General features: G+C 42.2%; 1 protein-coding gene and 1 pseudogene across 1 annotated transcript in view; one reads left to right on the top strand and one right to left on the bottom strand.

The window, feature by feature from the left end:
* Nucleotides 1-5,881: 5,881 nt before the first annotated feature.
* LOC118848047 lies at nt 5,882-6,451 on the bottom strand (annotated as a pseudogene).
* A 3,473-nt stretch (nt 6,452-9,924) lies between these two features.
* Nucleotides 9,925-24,467, top strand: part of GAL3ST2 (galactose-3-O-sulfotransferase 2) — a 75,659-nt gene continuing 61,116 nt past the window's right edge. The window contains exon 1 of the mRNA XM_036755839.1: nt 9,925-10,068. Within this exon, the coding sequence (XP_036611734.1) occupies nt 9,925-10,068 (144 nt within the window). The remainder of the gene's footprint in view (nt 10,069-24,467) is intronic.

Consider the following 24,467-nt stretch of genomic DNA (forward strand, 5'->3'; position numbering starts at 1 on the left):
AGTTTTGAACACCACCCTGTTTTAGGAGACATGACAACCTGGAAAATACAGAGGGGAGGGCAGCCAGAATGGTGAAGGGCCTTGATTACATGTCATATGACTCAAGTCGATGAGCATTTATTGGGTGCTTCTTACATGTGCCAGCCACCATGCTAAGCACTGGAGAATTGGCTAAAAGACAAAATGGATACATGATGGTTGCTATCGAGTATTTGTGGCAGTATAGTGTATATACTTGTACGTTTGAGCCCTTAACCCCCCTGGTTTTTTGGGCCTCATCTTTCTTCCCCTCATTTAATGGTATTTTATTTTTTCCCAATTACATGTAAAGATAGTTTTCAACATTCACTTTTATAAGATTTTGAGTTCCAAATTTTTCTTCCTCCCTCCTTCCCACCCCCAAGACAGCAAGCAATCTGATACAGGTTATCCATGTACAATCATATTAATCATATTTCCACATTAGTCATGTTGTGAAAGAATGAGAACAAAAGGGAAAAACCACGAGAAAGAAAAAACCAAGAAAACAACAAAAAAGTGAAAATCGCCTGCTTTGATCTACAGTCAGACCCCACAATTCTTTCTCTGGATGTGGAGAGCATTTTCCATCACCTCATCTTTCTTATGACAGATCATCTCTGTTGTGGGCTGGCATTTCCTCCTACCCCATACTCCCCCCTCTTTCTACTCGCCCCCCACCCCCTGCCACTTTTCCTCGATGGAAACTTCCATCTTCCTGGCTAACTGGTACCTGACTGCCTATAACATTAGAGGAGGGGAACCAATGATACATCTGAGCATTAGGGCTGATCCAGGAGTGATGGATGGAAGTTACGAAGAGGCAAACTGAAGCTCAATTTGAGGAAAAACTTTCTGCTAAGTGGGATAGGCTGCCTTGGGAGGTAGTGAGCTCCCTGGCCCTGAAGGTCTCTGAACCAAGGTCACGTGACCACTTGGTGGGGATCTCAATAGGGGAGATTCTTGTTCAAGACTGAGTGGGCTAAATCAGACATGTCAAATCCACTGCCTATGGCCAGAACCTGATTAATGGGTAACTGGGAAATTTTGAACCCCACCCTCTACTCTAAAATTCTGTGATTCTTTCAGCTCAAACCTGGGCCCAGCTTGGTGTCCATCTGCAACTCCAGTCCAAGGTACATGTACTGATGGAGACCTTGGTGAGCCACTTGGCCTCATTTATGCAATGGGGCCATTCATGTGGTCTCTTCTGTGTGGATCGGGAGGCCTGCCTTTGAAATGGCCACAGATCTCATCCATGAGACCCTCTGGTGTTCCTGGGCTTGATATAATTGGCACAAAGTCATCTGCGAACAGGGTAACACCATCTCTTGGGAATTCCTCTTCCTTTTAGATGTTGTGCCGTACATCCTCAGTTTCCTTATCTGCAAAATGGTGATAATATGACTATAATTAAAGTTATAGGGCTGTTGAAAGGATCAGATGAGAGGTCTATAAAGCAATTTGGATATCACAGACTGACATAAGTGTCAACTGTTATTTATTATGAATAAGGGTTTAAAAATTAGCTGAAAAGTGTATAATTAGAGTATATTTTCTCTTTCAGGGAAAAAACCCACTGAGTCATTTTTATGTGGCCTTTGATCCTTTGGGTTTTGATTCAGGAACAGCAGATATCCTGGTGTAGTGGATAGAGTGCAGGGCTCTGCATCTGGAAGACCTGGCTCTATGCCAGGCACATTCACAAAATGGCAATTCAGAATGAGTTCTTAATAAATGCCTACGATGGGTGAGATACTCGATTAGATCAATAGGTATAGACACACAGATGAATAGATGAAGGATTTGTTAAGTGCTTACTATGTGCCAGGCCATGTGCCAAGTCCTAGGGATACAAGAGAAAATGCCCCTGCCTTCAAGCAGCTTCTATTCTACTACTAACATTCACGCTGCCTCCCTCCCAGCACTGGACCAAGAGGTGCTCAGATGCGAGGCTACAAGGACTGTGTTTAGCAAATACTGGATGACCATGCCAACATCCGCCATTAGGAATATCACATGCATTCTCTTCCAAAAGAAGGCATTGATTGATGACTGCCCATATTCTCAATCCACTCTATTTAAGGGGCAGGATACTGTCAATTGAGAGGGAGCTGAAAATGAAGTGCACTATTCAAGAAGCTTGTGAGATCTACTGAATGAGACAGGTGTTCATGGGACACTAGTGGCTTTCACTGTGCCTGTCACACCAAGTGATAGCTGTTGGCTGAGAGTACGTAGCGCTAACTGGCTCCTTTGTGATAGAGACAGTCATGAGCTTTGCGGGACTTGCCAGGGAACCCCTTTGTGCTTAGATGCCATTCATGGCAATGCCAGCTGGGAGGGCATTCATGATGTGCCTAAGTTTGTTTTCTATAAGTGGGGGGGAGCAAACATCACACTAAGGCTTTCTGGTTTGCCCCAAGACTCCCCATTCATGATGAGAAGCAGGAGCCCCAGAGGAAATGGGCTCTGGGTTGGTTCCATGGCCAAGAGCTGATGAAGTCAGAGATGGGCCAAGGTCCAGTGGTTGGTGTGTTCTGGTCATCTCTTTTTCTTTGGAAGGAATAATATTTCTGTCTGGTAGTCAGCCCTCCCACCACCCTCCAAGTGGGTCCTGGTGATGGTACTGTATGTCTTGGAAAGAAGCCAAAGGGTCATAACAATGAACTCTCCAGGTTTCAGAGTACCACTGGTCCCTGTCTTGCTCAAGAGACTTTCATCAGGCTTCATTTCCTCTCATCTGGGGTACTGCAGAAGCCCTCTTTCTTGTTTTTTCTGATCGGATCTAGCCTACAGAACATTGTCACTGGAGAGTTCTTCCTAAGTGTGGCTCTGGCTGGCTCAGAAAATCTGCAATGGTCCCCATTGCCTTCTCTGGGGATTCTCAGGGATTCCTAAGCTGCTCTAGGTAGTCATGGGAAGCCTGCAGACTTTCCTGAAGCCTGCAGAGGGCAGCAGTGGCCAAACTCAGGGTAGAAGACGAACTCATGGCTTTGAGCTGCTGTCCCTGGGGGAAAACCAGCCACAAATCCAGGATTGGGCCAAGTACTGAGCCAAGGAGCGCCCCCATGTGGCAGCTGCCATTTCTGTAAACCTCATAAGGTTTACAAAGTAAACCTCCTGCAAGGCCAAATACTATAACTGAGTGGTAGGTGTAGCAGGGAGAATTATTATCCCCATTTTACAGAAAAGAAAGCCAAGGCTAATAAACTCTAATAAAATTAGAGACTAATAAACAGTAGCCCTTTAGCTTGGTACTACTATTAGTATACAAATAGTATATAATACTATATTAGTATTACTAATAGTATATTATTTTAGATTTAGATTTAGAGTTGGAAGGTGCCTTGGAAGTCATCTACTCCAACCCCTTCATTTTACAAATGAAGAAACTGAGGCTCAGATTGATTCATAGGCTTAGAGGATCATAGATTTTGAACTGAGAGGGCCCTTAGGGGTCATCTAGTACGAGCCTGTAATACAGATGAGGAAACCAAGGTCCAGAGCAGTTAGGCAGTATGGGGTAGTGGGTGCAGTTCTGGACTTGGGGTCAGGAAGACTTGACTTTGAAGCTGGCCTTAGATATTTGCTAGCTCTGTGACCCTGATTCTCAGGTTTCTTATCTTAAAAGCTGACAAAGTGATTGCACTTATTTCACACTGTTGTTATGAGGCTCAATCTGTAAAGTCTATAAATAAAGCACTACAGAAATATTAGCTGTTATTAGTTTTATTATCTCATTGACCTCCTCACTTTACAAATGAGGAAACAGAGACCCAGAAAAGTTAGGGAGTAGAATCAACCACTGGGAGCTCCTTGAGGGCTGTATCCCAGCACTTAGCATGGTGCACATAGTAGGTGCATAATTACTGTTTATTGAAATGAATGAAAGTTAGAGTTTGAAGGGACCTTAGAGGTATTCTAGTCCAATGTCCTCATTTTTAAAAATAGTATTTTATTTCTCCCCCAATTACACGGAAAGACAATTTTTAACATGCATTTCAAATTTTTTTTGAGTCCCAGATTTTTCCTTTCCCTCCTCATCTAACCCCTCCCTGAGATAGTATGCAATTTTATATAGGTCATACTGATTCAATCATGCAAACAATATTACTATATTAGTCATATTGTGAAAGAAGACACAGACCCAAAGGAAAAAAAAAAAGCACTCAAAAGTACAGAAAGTGAAAAACAGCATGCTTCTTTTTTAAAAAAATATTTATTTTTAGTTTTCAACATTAACTTTTATTCCCCCCCAATAGTATCTTATTCTTTCCAATTACATGTAAAGATAGTTTTTGACATTCACTTTTTTACCAGTAATATGATTCAAGGATTTATTAAGTCATACATGCAAAACATACTCCTAATTGCAGCAATGTTAAAACACTCCACAATTCTGCCACTTTTGCATCTTCAAAATTTTGTTCTGGTGGTTGAAAGGTTGAGGCTCAATATTGTGTATTCTTGGCAGTGTTTAGGATGTACAGAACATTGTTAGCATTAGTCCTAAGCAGACAGAACCTCACAGGCTCGAAGTCACATTACTAGGAAAAGCAATAGAAAGCATCTGTACATGTAAGTGAGATCAAGAACACAGTCAACACTAGTAGCGTTATAGTGTTGGTAACCTGGCAATACAGTGATGTTTAAGAAGGTTCATATTTTAATAGCTAAAGTATATTTTTTTAAAAAAGTTTTTTTTAAAGCTGCAGCACATGATTTTTACACCTAGTTACTGGAAGACTGAAGAAAGCATGCAGTAGTTTGAACAAAGGCAACGTGAAAAGGATGCGCTTTTTCTAAACCACAAAAACACAAAGTTCTAATACCTAATCAGAAAAATTTGAAAAAACAAGTAGAATAATATTGCTCAGTAAGAAAGGGTTTGATGAAAAAAGCATTTACCAAGTTCACAACTGGGGGACCGACCAGTTCAGAGTTGTATTAAATGAATGCTCTACTTGAGGGGAAGGAAAAAGAAGAAAAAGGAAAAGCTTAGAAACAAAACACTTCTCTAGAACACCAACCTTTCCTATCTACTGCATCTGACAGATGTTAACTGTTCTGCTTTTTAACCTTTCTACCCATGACGAAATTTATTCAGCTTTCCACTTTTCAGTGTACAACATAGTGTAAATTAATCCTAGGTTCCAGAGTATGTCAAAATACTGGCTTTTTTCCTTGGTGAAACCAAATATTTCAAATAATCCAACTCAAAACATTGTCGTTAAAGAGGAGAACACTCCATCAACAAAACACTTCTGTTTGAAATTACAGCAAGAGCTTGGTTCTTGAAAGAATCTTTACTGTGAACGTAAAATATTGATCCGAAGACCATAGTTTTGTTACACATATTCCATTTTGATATACAGTACAATGTTATATAACAAACACGGGTTAGTTAATTATTCAATGCATTAAACATTTTTGCTAAGTGTGCTATTCCACTTCACAATCTGAAAAATCAGATGGAAAGTTTTTTTGCATTTCCTACTATCAGAAATTAAAGTCTTCTCAAAGACAAATGTCTTTAAAACACAGTTTAGTGCTTAGCGTTCGTAGCACAGCAATACAGTTTAGTTCAGCGGATATTTTGGCAATACTTAATCGGAGCAACAACAGGGCTTTTGAAAAATAAGGTGTTAAGTAGATGTGTCTTTTTTAGGATTTGGTTGTAACAGAATGGGAAAAATATCATTCTGTAACACTTTAAACAAAACCATGAAATTATTGATCGGTTTAGAAGGTTTTATGGAAAGAAACTAATTTATAAGAAAAACTTGGCATTGAGTGACTGTTCCATTATTTAAGCAAAGCTCATGAAGGTTCAAAGGGGAATAGGGTAGGGCTGTAACATTTACAACAGCAGACATTTTCTTTTCCTCTTCTTGACAGGGGGTGGGCGGAGAATAAATAAATAAATCAAACACTGTCCTGAGGCCTTCCGGTGTGAGCGCTGAACATTCCAGAACCATCACAGCGCCAACCTCCTTTGCCATGGCTAAGCCCTGTGGGTAGGTAATTGGAGTCAGCTTCTTCTCCTTTAGTTTCTCAATCGTGTATTTATCATCTCTAAGGTCAAGTCGGTGCCCATTAGAATTATGGGAGTGTTAGGACAATGGTGTTGCACTTCAGGCTGCCACTTTGCGCGGACATTTTCAAATGATGCAGGACTCACAAGGGGAAAGTAAATCAAGAATACCTCTGTTTGCGGATGGGATGAGGAACGTAATCAGTCAGTCTTCCCGGCTTGCTGTATCCCATAAACCAAATGCACAGGTTTCCCGTCTACCATGACATTGGCAGAATGGTTGTCAAAGACAGTAGGGATGTGTTCTCCGGGAAAGGCATCGGTTGCGTAACTGATCAGTAGGCAGGTTTTGCCTACAGCTCCGTCTGCTACCACCACACACTGGAAGGCCCGCATGCAGGCGGCTCCCCTGGCTGCCGCACAGCCCGCTGAGGAGGAGGTGGAGGTGGCGGCTGCTGAGGCTGCCTGGGAGCAGAAGGGGAGGACCGACGGGCTCCGAGCGGGATGGGCTCCTGACAAGGCCGGGGAAGGCCCGGGAACGGAGCACGTGGATAGAGGGGAGGACGGGGACCGCAGTCCCCGCCGCCTGGCCCCTTAGCCGACCAGAGGCCGACTCAGGCAGCAGCCACAACGCAAAGCTGGAGGAAAACTGCAGAGTGACACATTCACTTTTGTAAGATTTCGAGTTCCAACTTTTCCCCCTCCATCCTTCCCTTCCCCCCTCTCCAAGACAGCAAGCAATCTGATATAGTCTATACATGTACAATCATATTAAACATATTAACATATTAAACATATTTCCACATTAGTCATGTTGTGAAAGAAGAATTAGGATGAAAGGGAAAAACCACAAGAAAAGAAAATAAGTAATGAAAACAGAGAAAACAGTCTGCTTCAATCTGCATTCAGTCTCCATCGGTTCTTTCTCTGGAGGTGGGCAGCATTTTTCATCACGAAGCCTTTGGAATTGTCTTGGATCATTGTATCGCTGAGAATCGTTAAGCCATTCCCAGTTGACTATCACAAGGTATTGCTGTTACTGTATACACTGTTCTCCTGGTTCTGCTCACTTCACTGCGCATCAGTTCATGTAAGTCTTTCTAAGTTTCTCTGAAATCTACCTGCTCATCATTTCTTATGACACAATAATATTCCATTATAATTACATACCACAACTTGTTCAGCCATTCCCCAATTGATGGGCATTCCCTTGATTTCTAATATTTTTGCCACCACAAAAAGAGCTGCTGTAAATATTTTTGTACAAATAGTTCCCTCCCCCCTTTTTGATCTCTTTGGGATATAGACCAAGTAGTGATATTGCAGGATCAAAGGGTATACAGAATTTTCTAGCCCTTTGGACATAGTTCCAAATTGTTCTCCAGAGTGGCTGGATCAGTTCACAACTCCATCAACAATGCATGAGTGTCCCAATTTTCCCACATCCCCTCCAACATTTATTATTTTCCTTTTCCATCGTCCTGGCTAATCTGATAGTGTGAGGTGGTACCTCAGAGCTGTTTTGATTTGCATTTCTCCTACCAGTAGTGCCAATATCCTCATTTTGCAGATGAAGAAACAGTCCTGGAGTGGGACTTGCAAAGGTATCATAGGTAGTAATGGCCATGATTAGGTACACCGACAAGCCCAGTCAGAGTCCGTAAAGACCAGGGAGGCTCCAGAGATGTGGGGTCAGCAGACACCTGGCTGTGAATCCTGATTCCAAGGCTGGACCTGATGGTTATGCTACCCCGAGGTTCTCAGAGGGCCATCAGCCCACCAGCCCTGAAATCTGATATAGTTTACCCTATAAAGCCCACACTCCTGATTCTGGCATTGCAGCCCTCCCACAGTCTGTTACCGCCCTACCTTTCCAGTTTTGTCTTATGCTACTTTACTTCAACTATAGCTATAATTAGACAATTGGTTTTCCTCCGGACTTTTTTTTTTTAACCTTTTCTTACCTTTTTGATAGGTAGTGCAAGAGCAGTGAGGTGGCTCAGTAGATAGAAAGCTGGGCCTGGAGTCAGGAAGACCTGAATTCAAATTGGGAATCAGATACCTACTAGCTGTGTGGCTCTGGGCAAGTCATTTAACCCATTTGCCTCAGTTTCTCCATCTGTAAAGTGGGGGGATAATAGCACCTATTTTGTATGGTTTTTCATGAGGATCAAATGAGATAATTGTAAAGCAATTAGCACAGTGCCAGGCACATAGTAGGTGCTTTATAAAAGCTAATTATTACTATTAACCATTATCTTGCTTTTCTCATACCCTCCCCTGTGATCTCTTCCCCCACCTCTGATCGATTTTTCTTTGTTGGAAATTTTCCCTTGTTTTCAAAGTCCAATTAGGGGTCACCTCCTCTAGAAAGCCTTAGCTGATCTCCGTAGCTCCAACCCATCCACAGCGATCTTCACCTTTGATTTCCCATAGCTTTTTATACCTCTTCTATGCATTTCATGGAATCATTGGACCCCAGAGGTAGAAGTATCTTTAGAGACCATCTAATTCATCCAGTGCTGAAAGAGTCTTCTCTACCACACACCTCCCAAGTCATCCTGTAACCTTTGCTTGAAGACCTCCCATGAGGAGGAACAAATGTGAGCTTTTTGAGGGCAGGGACTGCTTCATTTTTTTCCTTTGCATACCCTATACTCAGCTGAGTGCCTGAGACATAGCAAGCAGGAACTTAAGACATACCTATTGTATTGACTCAATTTTTCTTGAGGCAATCCATTCTACTTTGGGTAGTTTTAATTAGGAAGTTATTCCTTCCATCAAGCCTACATAGAAATATCTGAATATGTTGTATTCAGTTGTGTGTAGCGAGTGAATGAGGGAGGTTCCTTAATCAATTAGATCAGTTTCCTAGGTGATGATGACCCTTTGTCAGAGACTGGGCATTTGGTGTGCCTTCTTTTGCAGATCTTGAAAATTAACCACTCAACTTCCTCAGAACTGTGCTACTTTGAGCTTGCGTCATCTTGGTCTAGTCGGTCTTTTCTTCCCATCTTTGTCACCCCGGCTACAAAAGTTCCTCTAATGCCTTTCTTATACTGGGGACAGTGAGGGTGGTGATGCTAGAATCCAGTTGTGGGGTAACTGATATATAGTCTGTTTTAAAAGGGCAGCTAGGGGGAGCCGTAGTGCACAGAGTGCTGGGCCTGGAGTCAAGAAGACAAGTCTTCCTGAGTTCAAGTCTGGTCTCAGACACTTCCGAGCTGCAGTCACTTAACCCTGCTCGCCTCAGTGTCCTCGTCCGTAAAAGGAGCTGGAGAACGAGACAGCGAACCGCTCCTGTACGAGCAAATCTCTTAACCTTTCTCCGTCTCAGTTTCCTCAAACAGGGATGATAAGTAACACCTCCCCCAGGCCCTCCGACAATTGCTCCTTTAAATTTTGTCCTCTTTGCCGATCTGACGGGTGTGGAGCGGCGCTTCGCGGATGTTTTCATGCGTACTTTTCTATTTGTTAGTTATTGTTGCTGTCGTTCAGTCTTCTCGCCGTTTTGTCCGCCTCTTGGTGACCCCATTTGGGGTTTTCTCGGCAAAGATGCTGGAGTGGTTTGCCATTTCCTTCTCCAGCTCATTGAAGTGGAAGCTGAGGCAGACAGGGTTGAGTGACTTGCCCAGGGTCACACAGCTTGCGCGTGTCTGAGGCCAGAAGATGGGACTTCTTGACTCTAAGCCTGGTATTGTGATTTGGATTCTTTCCTTTGACAATTTTGAAACCTTCAAACACTATTGAAACGCTAGCTATCATTTGTTAAAAGTGAAGGTTTGTATTTATTTTATTTTATTTTTTGGGAGGAGCAATTGAAGAAGAGTGCTGGGCTCATGATTGTGATGGCGAAAAAAGACTAGACGATGAATGAAGCGCATGAAATGCGTAGAAGAGAAGGAAGTTCTGAAGGAGACTCCAGCAACAAGGACAGCTCTGGAGCTAACATGGTGAATTTGTTTTATGTAACATTGGCGGATGTTGCCGTGGAGGAGAGAGCTGTTTGTCCGGTACTCGATCCCTTCCTCTTCCTCCTCAGAAGGGAAGGAGCGGAATCTTTCCTAACTGTCTTCTCTCTTCATGAAAGGGTCACTTAGGGTGGGATCTCTTCTTTAGCCTCCCCCATCTCCTCTAGTCCACTTTTCTGAAGATTTCACCAACCATACCCTATTGAAACAATAAGCTCATTTTTATCCTAAAAGAGATTTCTGAAGATTTAATCAACCATTACCCATTATAACAATAAGCTCATTTTTAGCCTAGGGATGATATTATAATATTTTTAGTCTAGGGGCAGCTGGGTGTCAGTGGATAGAGCAATGGGCTTAAAATCAGGAAGCCTCATCTTTATGAGTTCAAATCCATCCTCAGACACTTACTAGCTGTGTGACCCTGGGCGAGTCACTTAACCCTGTTTGCCTCAGTTCTTCATCTATAAAATGAGCTTGAAAAAGAAGTAGTAAATCAGTCCAGTGTTTTTGCCAAGAAAACCCAAATGGGGTCATGAAGTGTTGGGCATGACTGAAATGACTGATCAACAACAACAATATTATAGCCCTTGGGTCCCTTGTGGTCTGTCTGTCTCCCCTTTATTTTATATAGCTTATATCAGAAAAAAAGTTAGTAATATAATCCTAATAGCTCAGAGCCCCTAGTCAGGAATATTCAAAAAGTTCACACAGAGGTTTGATTTTCTTCTCTAATTTAAATTCTGTGTACTTCTAGCCAACGCTTAACTTCTTCCATTCTCTTCTCCACAGTTTAAATAAATAATACAAGTCTTCAAGGTTGACCTTGGGGATTTTTTAAATGCATGAAACAAGACCAGGATATTGGAAATGCTTAGATAAAAGAGGTGAGAGGACGATATTACAGAACCTGTTACTGGATAGGCACAGGGAAATGAAGATGGGAAAAGTAGACTTTTTGCAATTTTCCTCGGACCTTGAAGAGGTAGACATAACCAGCAGCTTGTAGTTTGACTTCTGTGTTCCAAGATACTTGTATGAACGTAATGGACCCCTTTACATCTCTCTTCTCTCAACCACCGTTCAGCTCTCTTCTCTCTTTCTCCTCCTCCTCCTCCTTCTCTCTCTCCATTCCTTCCCTTTCTTCTTCTGTCTCTCTCTGTCTCTCTCTGTGTGTCTCTGTCTCTGTCTCTGTCTGTCTCTGTCTTTCTCCCTCTCCTCCTTCTCTCCCCCACCCCTGCCACCATTGCCTCTGTACCACTACTTCTCTCTAGCTAAAATCCTTCAGTCCCTGGTTGGGCTATTGCCTCTTGGCTCATTCTATGGCAGCTACTGCCTCTTAGCATGTTTTTTTCAAAGATTGTGTGTGTCTTTTTGAAAACCTCTTGGTGATATTCTAGTCAGCACTCCAGTTCAAAGGTGACTTTATCCTAAATTGCTCTCAGGGCTGAGAATGAATGATTGTCTCTTTGTACTACAGATCCCAGAATGTCAGTCAGTTCCCAAGCTCCTGTTACAAAAGAGAACCTATACCAATCTGTATGTATAGAATAGAGATTTGTGGTTGCATATACAATCTTCTGATTTTTCTTCCTTGTCTATGGAAACATTATTGTCTGTTAGAAAGTTTTTAAAAGTGGAGTTGGAGAGTAAGGATTCATAGGTGTCTGTCTGGTGCTGCCCAGGGGAGGGTGCGCTCTGATTCTAGTGACTGGTCCTGGATAAGAACAATTCTGCAAGCTCCCACAACTTCATAAAAATATTCTTTCAATTGTGTTCTAATTGTATTTTCACGGAGCAACTTTTGATATATGTTTGGTCTTCCAAGTAACCCTACTGGGTGCTTTGAACAAATAATCAGTTTTAAGCTGCATTGTAAATTAATAACTTGAATTCTAGTTCATAAATCAATGTCTTATGAGTTTGATGATTATAAATTTTTTTCCCCAGACCCTGATCACCACTCAGTGAACTGAAAAAAAAATGAATTTCTAAACCTATAAAATTGAGGATTAGATCCTGAACTTGTAGTGCCCTCAACCACATGAGGACACCTCTTGAGGCCCAGCTAATTGGCCTGCATTGCTCCACCTTTCAATGGAAATTCTGAGGACTTCCTGAACAAACCTTTACTGATGTAAATAAGGCATATAGGAGAAAAGTAAATATATTTTCCTGGAATCTTTCAAATTTATCTGTAACATCTAGATTAGAACTGAAGCTGTAATTTTATAGAGACTAGATTCTTTATTGGTGCCTTCTGAATAATATTTTCTCTGTGGTCTAATGCCTTAGAATTTTCCTTGGGAACATATGGTCGCCACAAAAAACTGTTAGCTAATAAAAGCATCAACTATATGATAGGCTTTATTTTATTGCACCAATAAAAAAATCCACCCTATGAAAAAGCCTTGTATGTAAGCCCATAAACAGAGAGGACAAGTGAACTTTCTCCTCTGTCAGTCCTCACCCAGAACTTATTGAAATACAAAATTATAGTTTACCTTAAGGCTGATGCCCTTTGCCCATAACCCTTTTAGGGGGAAAGCATTATCGGTTGCATAAGGGCCAAGCAACCCTCTTACCTGGTTAATCCTACCCTTACTAGGCGTGGTATAGAAGCCTCCCCTTCCTAAATAAGCACGAATTCAAACCCAGCCTCAGACACTTACTAGCTGTGTGACACTAGGAAAGTTACTTAACATCCATTGACCTCAGCTTTTGCAACTGTAAACTAGGAATAATAAATGAGATAATGTTCGTAAGGCATTTAGCACAAGGCCTAACACCTAGTAGGTGCTTAATAAATGCTGGTTTCTTGAAGACAATTGGAATCTCCAGAGAGTCAGTTCTTTTCTTTGATCCATGACAGCTTGAATAACTCACTATACTTGCTCTACCCAGGTGCCACTTGGCCTGGTCCAGAAGACTGTGTTTAGGTACTCCTTGCTGGTTTAGGAACTCCTGCAATTAAGCACCAGATACATTTTGAAAGAGATGAAAATTCTTAGAAATACCTAGATGCTTTCTATTTTCCCCTCTAGCTTGACATGGGAAAAACAGAAAGTGAAATACAGGCTTTGCATGTGCTTTGCTGTAGGAAGAGAGTTGGATTTGACTGTGCAGAATCCTGTTGAGTGAGGAGCAGGCTAGGCTCATTTTCATTGCCCAGAAGCCAGAATGAAGAATTTTACTGGGAGCTCTGTTTCCCCCCCTCTTTTATTTATTTGCTTTTAGTTTTCGACATTCATTTTTATAAGATTTTGAGTTCTAAATTTTTCCTTCTCCCTTCCTTCCCCCTCCACAAGAAGGTATGCTATCTGATATAGGCTATACATGTATAATCATATTAAACATATTTCCACATTAGTCATGTTGTAAAAGAATCAGAACCAAAGGGAATAGCCATGAGAAAGAAAAGGCAACAACAATAAAAGAGAAAATAGTATACTTTGATCTGCACCCAGACTCCATAGTTCTTCCTCTGTATGTGGATAGCATTTTCCATCATAAGTCTTTGGAAATTGTCTTAGATCATTGCATTGCTGAGAGGAGCTAAGTCTACCAAAGTTGATTACTGCACAGTGTTGGTGTTACTACATACAATATTCTCCTGGTTCTGCTTACCTGGGAGCTCTGTTTTGCTGTAACAGGATGCTGAAAGCTGAATGCATGATGAAGAAACCTTTTGAGTGAAGAGCTCATTGGGTGTATCCTAGAACAAGGGGTGGAGTGTGTTGGTAAGCAAAATGGGCTCCTTAGCACTTAGTTCAAACAAGTGCCCTTCAAGAGTTTGGTTTGTTTCCTTTGAGTAATTCAGTGTATTTCATTGAGCCTTACTAGGTGCTAAGCCCCAGGCCCAAACCCCTATTAGCTGTAAAACCTATGTGGGTGTGGATTGGTAACTAAGGTGGGGCCCAAGGTGGGGCTAACTCAGGAGAGTGCCTAGTTTACAAATGAGTTTGAGTGATAGGTTTGGGACATCAGAGGCTCTTAGACCACGTGGGTTTAAGTCACCTCTTTGTAATGATTTTAGGTCACGTGGGTGAGTCGTATGTGTGACTCACCCTGACACTGAAAAAGATATAAAACCAGGGGTTGGCCTTCTTTTTTTTGGAGCTCTTTCGCACAGCAGTGGTGGCACGCATGACTTTGGGCCAGCCCTTGTTCTGAGCTCCTGGGCTGAACCTAGATGTTGGTAACTATGAATCTGTATTTGGTCTGTCTGTTGATGTTTGTAATTTGCCCTGAAGTTCAGTGTGCTGGTCTCTTCCCCTGAACTAAGTGAATGATATTTGTATGCTGAATTAAAGTAAGCGTGTCAACCCCTTCATGTAGCTTTCCTTAGTTAAGCAGATCAAAAGAACCTGTGCTTTTGCAGCGTGCTTGTTGTTGGGGTTGTGTTGGTCTTACACCCCAACAACAGCTGCTAGCCAGATTGTTGAAACACTGGGCTTGTCTCCATTGCCCAGAGACTTAGTGTTAGAAGTATGCTTGACACTGAAATTCAGGTATCAAGGGCAATTTATTATTACTGAGAAATTCAAAGGAATTGATAAACATTCCTGGCCAGGGGAGGACTCCATCCTTCTTTAGGAAGAGGGAGTGGGGAGTACAAGAGTGAGACCAGCTTTATTCTGTTAGACTAACATAGATTGATGAGCCATCAGCTCAGTACCTCCCTTAAGAGAATGGATTGGTCTGCTCCCTTCTGGGTTACAGTCTTCCCTACATGCCCCCCACATGCAACTCCTTGGCATGTGCCCCCCTCCTCAACATATGTCTCATGTTCAAAAATGGCGGAAAATTCCTCTCTGTGGGTGCGTAAGGTAATATTCAATTAGCCAATTAAGCATGTGTGGTAGCCATTTGACCCAGTTTTCTCTTCAACCCTGACCATTATTTGGCCAGTTTAGACCAGTTCTCCTACATCCTAGGTCTGAGGCATCTACCAAAACCACAAAGTTGATTCAGATTGGTCGAGGGCTCTTATCCTGGTTAATTTTTACTTCTTCTTTGTTCAAGCTGACACTTCATTAATTATTCCATGGAACTTAACTCTTCTGTGGAAACCTAACTTTCCTTAACTTTTACCTTTTCTCATACTTAGCCCAAGGCGTTTTGCAATTCTCCGGCTTAAGTGAACTGCTTATCTCTAAAATAGTGTAACACTTTAACTGTGCTCTTTTGTAAGGTCAATGTTCCCATAAGATCTTCTCCACCCATCAATAGGCCTCAAGTGGAGCCCATTAAGGGAAACTTGCTTGTAGGAAGGCTTACACACCTTTTGTTAATTTATAATTAGGCACTGAGCCTAATTATATTCTGAGTACATATTCTGAGAGGTGAGTTTTTGCTTTTGAGGCTTGCTTATGAGAAATATGTTGTGATTTCCTGGTCGAGACTATGAGTGGCCGTGTGTTCAGAGCTCCCCAACTCCTCAGAGGTAAAGGCTCTCTCAGTTCAGTGGTGGATGTAAAGCTTTGATTCAGGCAGTGGAGCCCTGTCTGTTGGTCTTTATTTCTCTTCTCTGTATTTCCTCTGTTTGTATTTTATGGAATTAAAGAAGATCATTGCATTGCTGATAGAAGCTAGGATCATTGGCCCCTTTAAAGTTGCTTTTCCTAGTTAAGCAGATAAAAGAACCTGCTCTAGCAGCCATCCTGAGTATGCCAGTGTGGTTGCCATTACATATGGCATATTCATCAGGACCTGTATAAACTAAAAGGAAAGCATGGGGATTGGGATACTTGTTCATTGTTTCCCAGTTTTGGTTCCGTGAAGCCCCAGTAGTAGCAGTGGTCTGAGAGGAAACAGACAAGTAACAGTGATGGGAACAGTTTCCCGGGTGCCTAGAGCAGGGCCCCTGGGAGATAACCTCTCCTTCCCCCTCCCTACCTCACTAGCACTCCAGAAGAGAGAGGTCTGAGCAACAGCTATGGGAGTAAAACTAGCCTGGGGGCGGGGATGGCTAGAGCCAGGGGTCGAGTGGATTAGCCCAGCTTTGGAGGGGTGAATGCCCTGAAAGGGAATTGCATTCAGAACTTCAACTGGAGTAGTGAGGGCTTAGAATGGAGCATTGGAGCAGAAGTGGAGAACTGCCTGCCTGCTGATTTTGGTGAGGTGAGAGAAAAAGCAAAGAACGGCTTGCATCAGGAAGCGGGAAGAAGGCAGGAGTGGTCGGCTCCTGCTGGAGGATGAGGAGTCCTGGAGCTCAGAATTCAGCCTTGGGGCAAGATAAAAACTTTGCAGCAAGGTGCTGAGTGTGCTTTTTGTTGAGCTCCCCTGGGATGGTTTGGGATGGGTTGAAGTGGGGTGGGAGTGTGGGGGTATGGAGTTGTCTATGGTGGGTGGGGGGAAGTGCCATGGACCCCCAAGGACCTCACCCTGTTGCTTTGTTGCCCAACTGCCCCTTAGGACTTGGAAGTGGGGGCTGGAGCAGTGTGGGGGAGAAGAACACACCCCCAAGAGAAGTTTTATTTGGACTTTTTTGTTTGTGTTGGGACTTGGCTCATTAAAGCATGCTTGCACCTGAGAGTGCTGGGAGGAAGCCTGCAATGACAGTGTGGGGAGAAGGACACACCCTGAAGAGAAGTTTTGCTTGGACATCTTTTGTTTTGGATTGAGGGAGGAGGAGCTGGTTGCTCACTCCCCAAAGACTTTGACCCCCAAAGAATGATTTTATGTTATATACCTTTGTGTTTGTTTAAGGCCATGGGGCCACTCTGGTAATGAGTTTTTATGATATGTATTTTGCTATGTATTTAGCCCATGATGTGTTTATTTTGTGTTATCCTCTTTATATTGTTATAGGAATTATGTTGATGCAAGTTGCCACTAAAAGCCAGGCGTAAGATCTTGAGGCTGAATGTAAGGTAAATGGGGAATAAGATCTTCCCTGTCCATCAATAGGGCTCATGTGGAGCCCATTAAGGGAAGCTTGCTTGTAGGAAGGTTTACACACCTTTTGTTAATTTATAATTAGGCACTGAGCCTAAAGAGTATATATTCTGAGAGTTGAGTTTTTCTTTGGGGGCTCGCTTATGAGAAAGATGTTGTGATTCCCTGGTCAAGACTCTGAGTGGCCATATGTTCAGAGCTCCCCAACTCCTCAGAGGTAAAGGCTCTCTCAGTTCAGTGGTGGATGTAAAGCTTTGATTCAGGCAGTGGAGCCCTGTGGCTGGTCTTTATTTTTCTTCTCTGTATTTCCTTTGTTTGTATTTTATGTAATTAAAGAAGATCATTGACCCCTTTAAAGTTGCTTTCCTTAGTAAAGCAGATAAGAGAACCCACACTAGCAGCTATCCTGAGTATGCCAGTTTGGTTGCTGTTACACCTTTTGAAGGTTAATTTAAAATCTTGTCATTTCATGAGTGAGAGGGTACCCAGCAGGAGGGCAGTGAGAACCAGAAGGGGATCAGTTAGCCAGAAAAATAGTTTTGTGTGGTACAGATTTTCCTGAATAGGTCAAAGACATCAAGATCTACAGTTGAGAGTTGTGAGTTGCTCTGGACAAATAGGTTTCTCTACTAATGTCTTTCTCTTCTGGCTTAACGTGTGTATCCACTCTCCCCCTCAGACACTGTGTGTATTCATGGGAGACTGTGATTCAGGTTTACGAATGGATTGTGATTATTCTTGCTTTTAGTTTATTATTAGGAAGAATCAATGAAGGGTCAATGGTGCCATGAGGACTGATTTTATGTACTGGTTATACAAAGATGAAAGGAAAATGGCTCCTGCTCTCAGGAAGCTTATATTTCACTACCAAGATACAATGTAAAAAGAGAAGAAACATGTTCTCAGCACAAAGCCCTAGAAGACAACTATTTGTAGGAGAGAGGACATAGATATTGATCCAGCAAAGTAGAGGGAGAGGGAGAAGTCAGACAGTTAGGAGGGGAACCAAGAAAGATCAGCATCAAGAAAATCCAGGGAGGAGAAAGCATCTAGGAGGAGGGAGTAGCTGACTGTCAAATGATACAGAGAGGTCAAAGAGGGTGAGAACTTAGAGAAGGCCACCAGATGTAGAAATTAAGAGATCACCATTATCTACCTTGGAGAGAAAAGTTTCAGTTGAGGGGTAAGTGGGGTTAGAAGCCATATAATAAGATATTAAGTAATGACCGAGATAGAGGGAGAGCAAGAAGAGCTGATAGAAAAACGTAAAAATCAAGAGGAGAGTAATTATGTCCTACAAGAGGATGGACAATTATCCTAAGATCACTGCTCCCAAAATTCAGGTGAGGGAAAAAAACTACCAAAAAGCTTTAAGGCACTTACCTTCAAAAGTGGGTCTTTTAAAAAGGAGTTTGACTACCAAGATAGTAAAAAGAGAGGCATCTGGTTCCTTGGAAAGACAGGTTTAGAGCTGGCTGCTTCTAGTCATTGGTATGTTCTTGGACAAATCACCTTCACCTGTCTTGGCCTCAATTTCTTCATGGCCTCTGCTTTTCTCATTTCTGGGGTCACTGCAAGCTTTACTCTGCTAATCTGCTTCAAGTTTCCCTGGAGCTCATGTGGAGTAGTAATGTTGAAGGAGTTTGGGTCCAGTCTGCCTAGAAGGATTGAGCCCTCTAGGCTTCTTTGCTTGGCCTGAGTCCTGAGACTAGAGGATGATGCTCTGGAAGCGTTCTAACAGTCCCCCAACTGGGGAAGATTTCAACAAGCTGGTGGAAAGAGCACTAGTCTGGGATTCAGGGGTCCTGAGTTCTAGCCTTCCTCTAACATGAACTCTAGGCCTTTGTTTCCCATTATAAAATGAGGTTGACAATAAATTGGCAAAAATCACAAAAGATTAGAATAGTCAAGATGATAGGCACACCAGTGCATTGTTGATGGAGCTGTGAATCAGTACAACCATATGGAATTATGTAAATAAAGTGACTAATAAAGTGAGTACCCTTTGATTCAGAGATTCTAATTAACAGGAGGCCATGGATAAGAAGGACTTTCCCATATACACCAAAATATTTATAGCCACACTTTTATGGTAGTAAAGAACCAGAAACAAAGAAGATGCCTGTCAATTAGGGAATGACTCAACAAATTGTGGTGCATGAATGGAATGAAATATGACTCTACTTGGAGAAATTATGAGCATGGTGAATACAGAGAAGTATTGGAAGATCTCTATGAACTGATGCAGAGTGAAGTGAGCAGAGCCATGAAGACAATATATACAGTAACTACAGCAAATTAACTGGAAAGAACAATCTCCTCAAAGTAATCAAAAGTCAAAATTGCAAAATTAGAAAGAACAAGCTGGGTCCCAAAGAAGAAATATCAGAAGATACGTCCCCCATGTCCTTTGCAGATGTGGGGAGTCCACAGCTATGGAGCATTGCCTATACTGTATGTATCAAAAGTATTAGTGAAACTTTGGGGACACCCTGGATTTTCATACTTTTAAAATTTATTGATTGGTTTTGCTGAATTTTTTTCCTCTTCTTCTGTTTTTTCTTTTCTTTAACAATATTCTTTGTTATAATAAATGGTCTTCTTGAGGCGGGAGGGTGAGGGATATTAGGGGACACCAAGGTGATGTAAAGACATCAATCCCATTTGGTTTTTAAAAAGGAAACGAACAAAAATGAGGGAGTTGACATGATCATCTCTAAGGTTTCTTTCAGCTCTGACAGTCCTACCATCTCTGAAATTCAGGCTCCATTGGACTCCACCTCAAGTTAACTTCAATAAGAATGGAAAGAGCCTAACATATGACTTTGGACAAGTCAGTCTCTCCACTCGGAGACCTCATTGTGCTCCTCTGCAAAAGCAAGGATTGGCCAAGTTGATTCCTGCTCCCTTTCAGCTCCACATAATACTCTGAGGGTTTGTTTTCTTTGGGGGAGAGGGGCAGAATGGGAAGGGATGTAATTAACTCCTGAACCTCTTTCAGATCCCTTCCCCAAAGCATCAGTATTCTGCTGTAAAGGTTATCAGGCATCTCTCCTCCTCTCCTCAGAAATCAAACTTCTTGCCAGGAACAACTAATTATTTTTGATACTAGCAACATAGTGGATCTTAAAGATTTGAGTTCGTGTCCCATCTCTGATGTATATATTGGCTGTCTGATCCTGGGTAAGTCACTTGACTTATAAGTGTCTCTGAGCAATTCTCTAAGACAGGGGTTCTTGCCTTTTTGTGTGTGTTATGGACCCCTCTTGGCAGTACAGTCAAGCCCAAGGGCTCCTTCTCAAAATAAGGTTTTTAAATGCAGAAAACAAACTAAATAGGATTAAAAAAGAAACGAATTATATTAAAATACAGTTTTTGAAATTATTTTGAAAAAAAATTTGGGAGCATTAGATTTGGGAGCATTTCTAAGACTATAGGTACTAAGACTATGTGTGCAGAGCAGGTACTGGTCCCATTGGTAGAGGGAGTTTTCTCACTAGTGGGTTCTCCACCAATGATCCCATAGGTGTGTGGTTGCTCTCCCACACCATCCTCCCTGCCCCCATCCTCCCTGCCCCAAATCCCAAATAAGGTAGGTATAGATAATAAGTTGGTAAGCACCTCCTTCCACTTCAGGGTGGCCAGGAGAAGCATGGAATTCACACCTCACCCTTGCCTCATTAAGGAAATTTTCCAGGTGGCAGACTTGAATGTCTCAAGGATGAACAAAGCCAGCACACCCTATAAGTCAATAAAAAGTCTTTGAATTGAAAAGGAACCCGCCATAAAAAACCAACAGTTTATGCATGCTGGCAAGGCTGGATATCATAGCAACTTTCAACAAGGTTGGAGGAAGATGGACCGGAAGAAGAGATGCTTTAGTGACAAAGTTTTGAAAAGGACCCAGCAGGTATGTGAACAGGAGGTCCTGGAGAGCTGCAGAGACCTGTTTTTGTTTTCTTTATATCCTCAGCACTTAGCTTAGTCCATGGTACAGGCTTAGTAAATGCTTGTGGATGGATAAAATCCATGGTCTCAGATGTTGATGTGAAATTGTGGTAAGTTGGGCCACCCATCTCCAGATGACCCTTCTCCCCAATTCTACACCTCAGGTCTTTTCAGCAAGCAGCGATGGTTCTTTCTCCTTTGCCATTCACCAGGAAGTCTCTTTCTGTGGCTGCTCTCTACTAGTCCCCTTCATTCTATCCCCTCCCACGTCAGGAGTTTGACCTTTCTCTTGAATTAATCCTCTCTGTGGCCTCCTCTAATTTTCAATCTTTCTTTATCCATGAACTCTCTCGAGGATATCAGTCTTTTCCACCGAACCCACCCATCCTGTATTTCCTATTTCTGTCAAAGACACCATCATGCTGTCAGTTACCTAGATACAATCTCGGCATTGTGTCTATACTCTCTCTTGCCCTATTTGTCCAATTAGTTGTCATCTTTTGCACCTCCTCAACATGTCTCACATTTGTCCCCTTCTCTCTACTCAAAGCACAGCCACCAGTCCAAGGACTTGTCAGCCCTCACCTGGCCTATCAGAGTAAGCCATCTACTTAGTCTTCTTGCATCCAGGCTCTTCCCTCTCCGATTCCTAAAGCATAAGTCTATATTCACAATAGATACCAGCCCAGAACACTCAGACACCCCACAAAAGAACATCGTCCCAAAGCTATCAAGCAAAACCACAGAATCATGTAATTGTGATTGGTGCATAATATAGCTCATTTCCCATTTTTTTGATTATTGCTTGTTAGAAGAGACGAAAGAAACATGTGCTTTAATTTTTGTCATTTTATATCCCTTTGTCCACTGGCTTTGACCTTTCGTGTGGTTGCTTTTTGGGACTGTCTTTATTTATATGGTTTTGGTGCATTACGTTCTTACTGCTCTGTTGCCACCCCCCCCCATCACTTCATGTATATTGTATGTTAATGATTAGTCCTTTTCATAAACAACAAGCACTTACTGCAGGTACAAGTCTTGTGCTTCCTTTTGGGGATGTGAAGAAAAAGGTGAAACTCTTAGTCCTTGAAGAGTTTCCATTACATCAGGGAGATCTAGGAAGCAGCGGACGTGAGCATGGTGGATGGTGAGTATTTGGACAAAAATCAATAGGAAGAAATAAAGTATGTGGTTATTGGTTTATGTTACAGGCCATCTCCACAGAAGGAGGAAACTAAAGAGGGCTTCAGGGGACAGACCGCAAGCCTGTCATGGAGGTATGAAAGAGCTGGGGGACTTCAGTTGTCTGGTTGTCTGATAGAGTCATCACTCTGAGAAAAGCAGAGCAGCTAAGAATTTCTGTTTGCTTAAAAGACAATTTCACGTGTATGTGTATTTGTGTGTGTGTGTGTGTGTGTGTGTGTGTGTTTGTAAACAGCTGGATACAGAAACACATTTCACTCAGCTGCGGATTGGGAGAGAAAGGGGAGAAGGGAGAAAGGGGAACGAGAGGGAGGGGAGACTAAGGGAGGGATTGGTCATAAGCAAAACAAATTCTAAGGATGTATAAAAATATTTATAGCTTTTTGAAGCGGTAAAGTGTGGGGATCTGAGGGGATGCCCACAAGTTGTGTTATATAAACGTGATGGAATATTATCGGGCTGTCAGGAATGATGAAGGGGAAGGTATCAGACAAGCCTGGGAAGACTTGTATAAACTGATGCAAAGTGAAGTAAACAGAACCAGTAGAGTAATTTATGTAATAACAAAACTGTAAAGATAACTCTGATCAGCATAATAAACAACCATAATTCCAGAGGACTAAAGATAAAACAGGTGGCACAGTGGAGAAAGTGCTAGACCCGGAGTCAGGAAGGCTTCTCTTCCTGAGTTCAAATCTGTCCTTAGACACTTCCTAGCTGTGTGACCCTGGGCAAGTCACTTAATCTTGTTTGCCTTGGTCTCCTCATCTGTAAAATGAACTGGAGATGGCAATGGCAAATTACTCCAGTGTCTTTGCCACAAAAACCCCAAATGGATTCATGAAGATTCTGACGTGAGTGAAAAAAGACAGGCAAAAGATCATGTTACCCACCTCCTGATAGAGAGATGAAAGAGTGAGACACGTCTCCATCTCCATCTCTATGTCTATCCTCGTACGTGCCCAGTTCGGGAATTTGTTTGGCTTGACTACGGATTTGTAACAGGGATTTTGTTTTTCTTTCAGTGTTGATGGGGGAGGAGTAGTGGGGAAGAAAGAAGGCAGATTTTTGCTAATTAAAATAATAAAATCTAATTTAAAAAGATAATCTTATCCTTTAAAAGGTCAGAGAACAGCAAGATGAATGGCTATTTTGAACCTCATTGACAAGGGGAAACTGGTGGCCGGATTTGGACTTAGAGGGAATTTGGGGAGAAATAATGCTATAGAATGAGGTGAAAGTTCGGAGATTCTGAGGTGTGTCCTGTGTTTGGGTGACCAGATTTCAGCCTCAGTATATAGCCAGCATCAGCCACAGTATATAGCAACACGCCAGGCACTGGGGTAGATGTTTTACAATTATTACCTCATTTACCCCTCAAAACAACCCTTGGAGGTAGGTGCTGTTATCTCTGTTTTACAGATGAGGAAAATGAGGCAAACAAGATTAAGTGACTTGCCCAGGGTCACATTGCTAGTGTTGGAGGTCAGATTTGAACTCAGCTCTTCCTAACTCCAAGCCTAGTGCTTTGTCTGCTAGGTGGCTGGTGAAGGACTCCAGAAAATTCTCCCTCCTTTACCCTGCCCCTCTGGAAGGTGGGCATTACTAGCCAGTACTGGTGCATTTTTTCTACTCACCAAGTAGTTCCTACTTCCTAGCCCAATGATCCCCAAACTTTTTGGTCTCAGGGCCCCTTTAAACCCTTGAAAATCACTGAGGATCCCAAAGAGCTTTTGTTATTTTGATTATAGTTATTGATATTTACTGTATTAGAAATTAAACCTGATACAATTTTAAAATGTTTATTAATACATTTAAAATGGCAATAGCAGACTCATTACATACTAACATAAATATTAATTATGAAAATAACTGTTTTCAAAAACAAAACAAATTAGTGAGAAGAGTAGCATTTTAAATATATTTTTTGCCAGTCTCTTTGGTTGGTTGGTTGGTTGGTTGTCTTTTGTTCTCGAAGAGGACCAAAATGACATCACTAGGCTTGAGTCGATTCAATATGTCTGACTGTGGCTGATCAGGCCAATATGACCTTGGGATGCTCTGCCACAGGTCAGACACAAGTAGTCTGTGTGAACATTCCACACTTGCGCATCCTGCGTTTCCTTTGAGCTGTTTCAATTCTGCTTTGCTCATGGAGCACAGCACCTTCTCTGCTGTGGGCAGGCCATGCTGAGTGATCCTGTGTCAATGTCTCCCATGTCACACAATCAATTCCAAAGTTCTTGAGAGAAACCTCGAGAGTGGCCTTGTATCAATTCTTCTGACCACCATGTGAATGCTTGCCCTGTGTGAGTTCACCATAAAATGGTCTTTTTGGTCCATTTTGCATTCGAACGACGTGGCCAGCCCATCAGAGTTGTGTTCTCTGA

This window comes from Trichosurus vulpecula, chromosome 4, assembly GCF_011100635.1.
Source record: "Trichosurus vulpecula isolate mTriVul1 chromosome 4, mTriVul1.pri, whole genome shotgun sequence".
Classification (NCBI taxonomy): domain Eukaryota; kingdom Metazoa; phylum Chordata; class Mammalia; order Diprotodontia; family Phalangeridae; genus Trichosurus; species Trichosurus vulpecula.